This window comes from Cervus canadensis, chromosome 4 (assembly GCF_019320065.1).
Source record: "Cervus canadensis isolate Bull #8, Minnesota chromosome 4, ASM1932006v1, whole genome shotgun sequence".
NCBI classification, from domain to species: domain Eukaryota; kingdom Metazoa; phylum Chordata; class Mammalia; order Artiodactyla; family Cervidae; genus Cervus; species Cervus canadensis.
Genome location: NC_057389.1, coordinates 26,489,251 through 26,497,616, shown reverse-complemented (window position 1 = coordinate 26,497,616; position 8,366 = coordinate 26,489,251). Strand labels below are relative to the sequence as shown.

The 8,366-nt window shown below is 36.9% G+C and overlaps 1 protein-coding gene across 2 annotated transcripts in view; it reads right to left on the bottom strand.

The window, feature by feature from the left end:
* Positions 1–2,807: 2,807 nt before the first annotated feature.
* Positions 2,808–8,366, bottom strand: part of HAPLN1 (hyaluronan and proteoglycan link protein 1) — a 77,016-nt gene continuing 71,457 nt past the window's right edge. For both annotated transcript variants that reach the window (XM_043464718.1, XM_043464717.1), the window contains exons 4-5: positions 7,893–8,195; positions 2,808–5,584 (exon numbers count right to left, since the gene is read on the bottom strand). In XM_043464718.1, coding sequence (XP_043320653.1) covers positions 5,295–5,584; positions 7,893–8,195 — 593 coding nt within the window. In that variant the 3' untranslated portion in view covers positions 2,808–5,294. The remainder of the gene's footprint in view (positions 5,585–7,892; positions 8,196–8,366) is intronic.

Here is an 8,366-nt window from a genome sequence, read left to right as displayed (position 1 = left end):
GGAGGGCCTTTCAAAGACTTAAAACTTCAAAATTCCCTGCTTTTTGTTTTCTACTCATATGTATGAGCTTTGGCAGGCAAAATTTTCATTGACTAAAATCAAAGGGAGAAATAGTGAAAAAAATTTTAAAAACAACAAAAACCCCAGATATTTTGAGCAGAATGAAGAGCTGCCAATTGAGCCCCTTACTTAGAAAGAAAAATATGGGAATGTGGTATTCTCAGAATTTACCACCATCTGAGAATCTCATATTTGTTGATCAAACCAATAGGTTCATCATTAGAAAATGAAGAATCTGAGCTTTCTCTCCACCTTGAGAATAATCGCCTGGATAAACACAGCTCACGCTGCAGTCAGACACCAACTGAAAGAAAGAGGCATCTTTTAATAATGGAGGCATGTGGAACTGGACAACTTCGGTGGATAGGGATAAACTGAGAAGGAAAATTGTTTAATTTCAGAGAAGACATGGAGCTACTCTCTGGGCTGACCCAGGTTGTCTCAGATGATGAGTGGCTATGGAGGTGACAAAGCTTTATTGGTGTGAAACAAATATAGAGAAAATAAGCTTCACTTGCTTTTAGTGGAAAAAAAAAAAAAAAGTGGGCTCAGTGAATTTCCTCCTGAAGATTGGAGCAAGTAGCCTGTTGTGTTTCCTAAATACATCACCTACAAAGAGATAAGGACTCCAGAGTCATCTTATGCTGTGCCCTCTAAATAATGCTAAATGAAGGGCTGAAGAAATCATACTATCCAGCAATGCTTTAATGTAATGCTTTGCTTTTTGGTGGCTCAGCAATAAAGAATCTGTCTGCCAATGCAGGAGATACAGGTTTGATCCCTGGGTCAGAAAGATTCAGTGGAGAAGGAAATGGCAACCCACTCCAGTATTCTTGCCTGGGAAATAAGATGGACAGAGGAGCCTGGAGGACTATAGTTCATGGGGTTGCAAAGAGTCAGACACAACTGAATAACTAATCAACAATTCTTGCATATCTGATCATCCTGGACAAGGTCCCTTCTGCTCAAGAACAGTCTTAGTATTAAGCCTTGACACTTGATAGGGAATTAAGGGCACCACATCTGAACAGTGAACTTGTTTTTATTTAAGCACTATGGAAACCCATAGGAACTTTCAGTATTAGTACCAAGCAGGTTTGTGTGTGACTTGGCCATAATACAAGAGGTTTGCTGGAAAAGTTAAGATGATACTTTTCATCTGTGTGAAAACTTAAACATTAAAGAAAGATGATTTAATTTCATGTTACCCTTAGACTTTCTTCTCCAAGGTTGTTCAAAGTATTCCAAGTAAGTATGGGAAAACATTTAAAGTAAGCTTTTCTGTTTGAATGTCAGTAACCCAAATTGTTTTAGATGTGCTTGCATTCAATTGTTGCACCAGTAATAGACTCTTGCACTCAAGAATCCATTTTTAAATACCAGAAATATCCAGAAACTGTCTTCCACATTGAAAATTCAGAAGGGATGGAAATATTAACAAATATGTTCTTTTTTATTGGAGTATAAAGTGCTTGAGAAGAGCTTCAGCAAGAAAATTAAAAACGTTTTTTTAATATAGCTACATATGTAGCTTAAATATATAAATCTATTCAAGGATACTACAGATTCCTGGCACTGCTAACCAGATGAACAAAATAAATTACACTTTGAATCATATCAAAAGAGAAAAATAAACAGTATATTTGGGGATAATACTATTGCTGATTTAGTAACACTACAGATATATTCCTTTTGTTGCTGTTTTGTTAACTTTGCAAAATATAGGAAATGGGAATTGGTAGGTGTTTACAATTTGAAGTCAAATGTATCAGAAAAAGGATGAGTTAAACGTCTTTTCTTGAAATAATGCATTTATGGGGTTTGACACAAAGAAGAATAGCTAAGATTCTACAACTCAGAAGAATCAAGAGATACTGCAGTAACACAAAATTGACTTTTAATGTTTGTTTACCAGTTCATTGTATCTTACAGAAAATGAAAACATTTTTTTTTTTTTTTTTGTAATACAGATATGGTTCTTCTCCTCAGATTTGTACTCAGTAGGTATTAAATGCCTTTAAATACTGACTTCCTTTTAATCAGGTGGCTTAATAATGACTTTTATATTTTTCATTTCTTTCATTGTACATCATTGCTGTGCTGGCAGTAGTGAGCTACGGTACAGTTAACTTCTCAACACAACTATGTCATTTATCCACTGATCATTCTTTATGTATTCTACACTGAGAATGAATAAGTAATTCCCTTTTCATCCTTCCCTCCTTAGTGGTCAACTACTTCTTGAGACCACCATATTCTTTGGAGCACTGAAATCAAGAAACCCAGTATGGCTGCCAGCAACCAAATTGGAGTCTCCTTTGAGACTACTTCTAATTGCCAAAGTAATAAGCGACTATATAATTGCATAAAATAAAACTTTAACAGGTACCGGCCCCCTTTCTATGAGAGAAAGTTTAAATTTACAAATATCATATTTGGCTAGAAATTACTGTGATAAAACATGGCAGCAGTTGGTAAAAGATGGCTTCCAGTGTTAATGTAGCTAACTTGTTTTCATTATTATACTGCCTTTTATATGAATCATTTCTTTTTGTCTATTTTATCAAATGTAGGCTTGTCAGTGAAATATGCAGATATATTTTGTTCCTTAAATGGGCCAAGTGTTAATTATGAACAAAATGATCAAAACAAGATTTCCTAACCAGACTCCCATCTCATCCCTCTGTTGTTCTTAGTACCCAAGTCTGAGGAGCAATTGTTGAATTAGTCAGTGTTATCTAGTGTTGTACCAACTTTCCATTAGGAATTGTGTTAGTATAACCTTTTTTTTTTTTTTTTTTTTCAGACATTCTCAGTGAAATACCTTGAGGAATGAAATAGGAAAATAGATATTTGGTGAAAATGGCAAAACAAGAACATTAAAAAGAAACTCTTATTCAAGGAGGAGTCCAAAAGGGTATGGGAATTCTGATCCTTTGAGGGAAGTCAGAAGATAAAAATTCTGCCCAGCAGTATTCGTTCTGTTAAGATTTTTTTTTTTTAACAAGCATGGAAAAGTGGTGTGCAGTCAGTCTAGATTTTAGTCAGCTAACAGTCACTCCAAAGATTTTTATCAGCACCAATTCCTATACTAGTAAGTATTCAAAAGTTAAGAAATGCTACTATGCTTAATATTATAAAGGTAGAGTTTTGCAGCAATAACTGGAGTTTGTATATCTGCTTCAAAAGAAATTTCTTTTTCCACTTGTACTTCCAATAAGATTCTTGTAACGAGGGTAGTAATCATTCAAGTATGGATTTCCTCCAGTGAGCTGACCCCACTTTTGAGGTACTAGAGTCACTGTTTCAGAGATAGTCCCTCTTTAAATAATATATTCATCTTATCTTAGACCATTCAGGTATTTTTAATTTAGAAGTTTGAATTCTATTTGTATCAGCAGTGTTTGAGTTAAACTTCATAATCTCTTTGGATTTATATTTTTGTACAATTTGCATATCCAACTTACTGTAAAAATGTGCATGCATACATTCTCATCTTTTAATAGTAAAGCATCTGAAAATTTCCAGATATGCTTTTGACAGAAGAAATGATCTACTTTTATTTACAATATTCTGCCTAGATAATATATGAGTATAGTTATGGTTTCATGGACTTCCAATTGTCCTATAACTTCCACACAAATAACTCTACATCTATAGAGTAAATTTATTAGAATTATTACAGAGCTTTGAAGGCAACCACAATCAATTCAGGAAACAGATTTATTTACTCATGTTCATGGGAGGAAAATCTACATAAAAACATTCATGAAAGCATATCAGCTATGTCATACTTGGATTATTATACTAAATCCCATTTATTAGAACTCATTGTGAAACAATGGGAAACCATGAAATGTAATTTGAATACAAATATTGGTCCCTGTGGGGTTTCAACACTCATAAAAATATAGGAAAACCGAGCTTTATTTAAGATTGGAGCTGCTAATGGGGAAAGTTGTTTTTTGAAGCTGGTCTTACCCTTTCATATAAAGCCCTGAAGATTTTAGTGTAAACTCTTTGACAGCTTCAGCATTTCATTTAAGCCTGATGATGATCAGCAAGAAAGTGATATCCATCACTGTTCACATTTTCTATATGGAGAAAGGTTAAAACGACTTTGTTGACTTTTTTACCCAAACACAGGCACCAGTTGGACTTTCTAGTCTTATACAAATAGGAATAATAAGAATTCTGAAAGTTGGGTTCTTATATCTTGGTTAGGCAAGTATAGTTATTTATTCCTTCTATGATTTAAATTTTTGTCATGTCATGTAAATAAGAAGGAAGTATTAAATATTTTAAAGTTAATTTTATAGGACAAGAACAATTCATAGGCTAACATAAAATCAAGCTGCTAAATTTTACAATTTTTCTGTCCAGCAGTTTATCTATATAACTGCCCTGAGTAGATGCTAAATGCTGCTTAGCAAACGGCCCTTAGAATTTAAATATATTTCAGTAAAGCTACTCAAAAGAAAACAGTTCTTCTCAGGCATGTATAATTTTAATTAGAAGAAGGTAGGAATCTCTCATTGGTTAAATATGATCTGCTTATTTTAGTTTCATACTTCATATAAATGGGAGTCTTAAGGGGTTTTAACTGTGCTTGTTATACATTGGAGTTCATCTGATGTCTTTTTTTTTTTTTTGGTCAAAAAGGCAGGATTTTAAAGAGTAAAATATTCTGACTGTCGGAGCTTTGAAATATTTTAGAAAAGTATAGATTGTTCCCTTGTGAAACTAAGTGTTGTGCAACCTCTCAGAACCTCAGTTTATGTAAAGAAGCCTATATTTCAAATCTGTTGCTCTAATCTGTTTATTGTAGTGCATTTCAAAACTGTACAAACGTGTAAAATTTGTGCTTGTGGCAGCTGCTGCTCTGAGTAGCTTTACTTTCCTTAGTTTAATCCTAGCAATCCTCAAGCTATTGCATGCCCCGATCATGAAAGGATACTTCATTGGGATGATGTAGCCTAAACAGTTTGGCTCTAAAACCTCCATATGTAGTGCTTCCCTTAAAATTATATTAATTTATAATATATATTGAATGATAATAGCTTTACAAAAACAAATTAATGAATTGGTCTTTATGAAAATGACTCTTTACAGTAAGTAAAAAAGGGTTATCACAGTTTTGGTAACTTGCATGAGTTCATATTGGAAAAAAAAATAAAACCTTTCACTTCACATGTTCTTAATGACTTTCAAACTGCTGTGCTTTAGGGGCACGTTCAGTTGTATGCTCTGAAGCAGTAGACACCATACAGCTTATGCTTTTTATCTGGGAAACCCACAAAGCGCACCGCAGCCTCGCTAGGACTGCAGCGCCTTCTTGGCCTAGAGATGGGGTAGCGGACACTGCCGTCCGCCAACCAGCCTGCATCGCAACGGTCATATCCCAGAAGTTTCCAGGCAGCGAATATCTGGCCCACTTTAGCAATCTGAGCACCATCATTGAGACAAGCCTGCACCGCTTCGTCGTAGGTCAGCTTGGTGGGGTGGATCAGGTAGTAAAATCGGCCTGCAGAGAGAAGGAAAGAGGGTCAGTGGGCCTGTCTGCAGCTCAGCCCAAGAGAGACGGAAAGAGCCTCAAATGGAAGTGTTTCTCAAGGCAGGGGGATATACAGTGTCTGTAGAGGTTCTGAAACGTAGGCTAGTCAGTTAAAGGCAGTAACCCTAGATCTCTCTCCATTAAATTAGTTTTTTCCTTGCCCCTTAATGTGTGTTCAGACATGCTCTTTTAGAGCAGTGAAAAAGAAAAGGGAAATGACAGATGCAGTCTCTGTTAGCCAATTAGTGGCTAAAAGGGCCCTTCTGTAGCATTAGAGAAGACAGAATTCCATGTTAAAAGCAAGAGCTATTTAAATTCTAGCTGTAGCAAGACTGAAGCCCAGCACAAGTTTCTGGAGAGGCAAAATTTGAATGTGAAAGGATCAAAAAACATTCCTGACAGAAAAGTCCATTTAAAAAAAATCAAAAGCCCTCAAGTCCTTTTCATTACAGGTATCAATAAGGCATTATTCTTATTCAAAGACTACAGTATGAAAATGCAAAACATACAGGAAGTCACTTGCCATAAATAGTACGGACTTAGAATGTGAACCCAGTCTGTTCACTCACTAGCAGAGAGGAAGAAGTTAGTTGTTTTTTCCAACTTCCCTCTGTGGGAGCTCTGACACCTAACCATTTCTTGATTTCACAAAAAAGAGCAAGTTAGCTCAACCACTTACCTCAGTAGTGTTCATTACCTAGATTCCTTCAATTTGTACTAAATATGCATAAAAAGTATAAAATATGACACCAACTAACTAAAGTCATAGGCACCTACCAGTGCAAGATTTTCTCAGACTTTTAGTTTCAGGTAGAATAGGATCAGACTCTTACCAGGTTACACATTGTCATGTGATACCCTCCTGAAAAGTGAAAGTCGCTCAGCCATGTCCAACTCTTTGGGAGCCCATGGATTATACAGAATAATGGAGTGGGTAGCCTTTCCCTTCTCTAGGGGATCTTCCCAACCCAGGGATCAAACCCAGGTCTCCCACATTGCAGGCAGATTCTTTACCAGCTGAGCCACAAGGGAAGCCCAAGAATACTGGAGTGGGTAGCCTATCCCTTCTCCAGCGGATCTTCCCGACCCAGGGATCGAATCGGGTTCTCCTGCATTGCAGGCGGATTCTTTACCAACTGAGCTATCAAGGAAGCCCTGATACCCTCCTGCCTCTCTTCAAATATAGATTATTGAAGTCTAAATTAGTGCTTGTCAGTTCTTTCTAGACTAAAAGGGTATAATTTGGAGAACGGGTAGTGGTCATGGGAGCATTAATAGAGGGTTAGTTCTATCACCTGTACCTGAGGCTGGCAAACTATAGCATGTGAGTCCAATGAGGTTTTATTAGAACACAGCCACACCCATCTGTTTAAGATTGTTCATGGTGGCTTCTGTGTTGTAGTATACAAAGTTACATGAAGTAGTTGCAACAGAGAGCATATGGCCCACAAAGCTAAACATATTTACTGTCTGACCTTTTGTTGATCCTGATCCCTTTCTGTTTCCCCCATAGCATATCAACAGGCACCTAAAATGTAAAATAATGGACCTGGGCCAGCCTCATGGGTTTGCAACCTGCACGGTTACACTGGGCCTCATGCTTGATTTAATGTTCTACTGTGTCATCTTAAAATTTTTAATAATTTTTTTTTAGCAAGGAGGCCACATTTTCATTTTGTACTAGGCCCCACTGTCATATCACTGGTTCTGGAAGAAGCAAGATAGGGTTGGGAGTTGTGCTGAATTCAACTAATCAGTCATCAGTACTGATGCAACCTGGATCTCTCACTTCTGCTTTTGCCTCCAATGTTATTTCTACTTAATTTTCTTGCAAAGTTCTCTTAATCAGAGCTCTCTCTTTATCCAAGCTCTCTGTCCTAAGCTTTGCTGATGATCTGTGAATAACTTGACATTGTAATTTAAAGAAGAGCATGACACGGACACCATCCTTACTTCAGTGGAGAGATCTATATCCTATGGAGGGCACACAGTGGCAGCATCTTTGGCAGTAACAAAAAGACTCCATAAAACATGACAGTCAAACTATTTCACAATAGCAGTTGGATGCAATAAAACCAGAGCATCATGGAAATATGTACTTTTGCTTGGTATCTGTGTGGATTTTTTAAAATTATGATATTACAGAGCTTCTTTTATATGAAGCAATACTTCAAAGATTTTCCTCTTTTTAAGTAGATAAGATTAAAATTTTAACGTCATATCATAGTATGCATTGGTCTCTGGGATAGCAAACAAGGTAGTATGGTTAATATCTTACCATTGAAATTGGATGTAAAACAGAAGACATCATATCTGCTTTTATCTTTGTCCCAAAACCCATAGTTCCTGACGCCAGGCACTGTGTTCTGGCCTCCACAGGGTTCTCTGGGTTTTGTGATGGGATATTGCACAGACCCATCACTGAGCCAGCCAGCATTGCACCAGTCCAGCCCACTCCGCCAGGCATCATACAGCTGATCAAAGGAGGCAATCACAGCATCCTGGTCCAGACAAGCCTGCTGTGCCTCATGAAAATTCAGATTGTAGCGCCCCAGTCGTGGAAAATAAGGGAATACTACACCTGTCCAAAGGAGAAAGCAAGGACTCGTTAGTGGCACAAATATTAAGAACTATAAGCAAACCCCACTTGAGTGGGGAAAACAGAATTATCATCAGATGAAGTAGCAGCTTTTTGTTGTTTGCAGTGTTTTCTAATGGTTCCATTTCCCTTCAAATAGCCTCTCAACTCTGA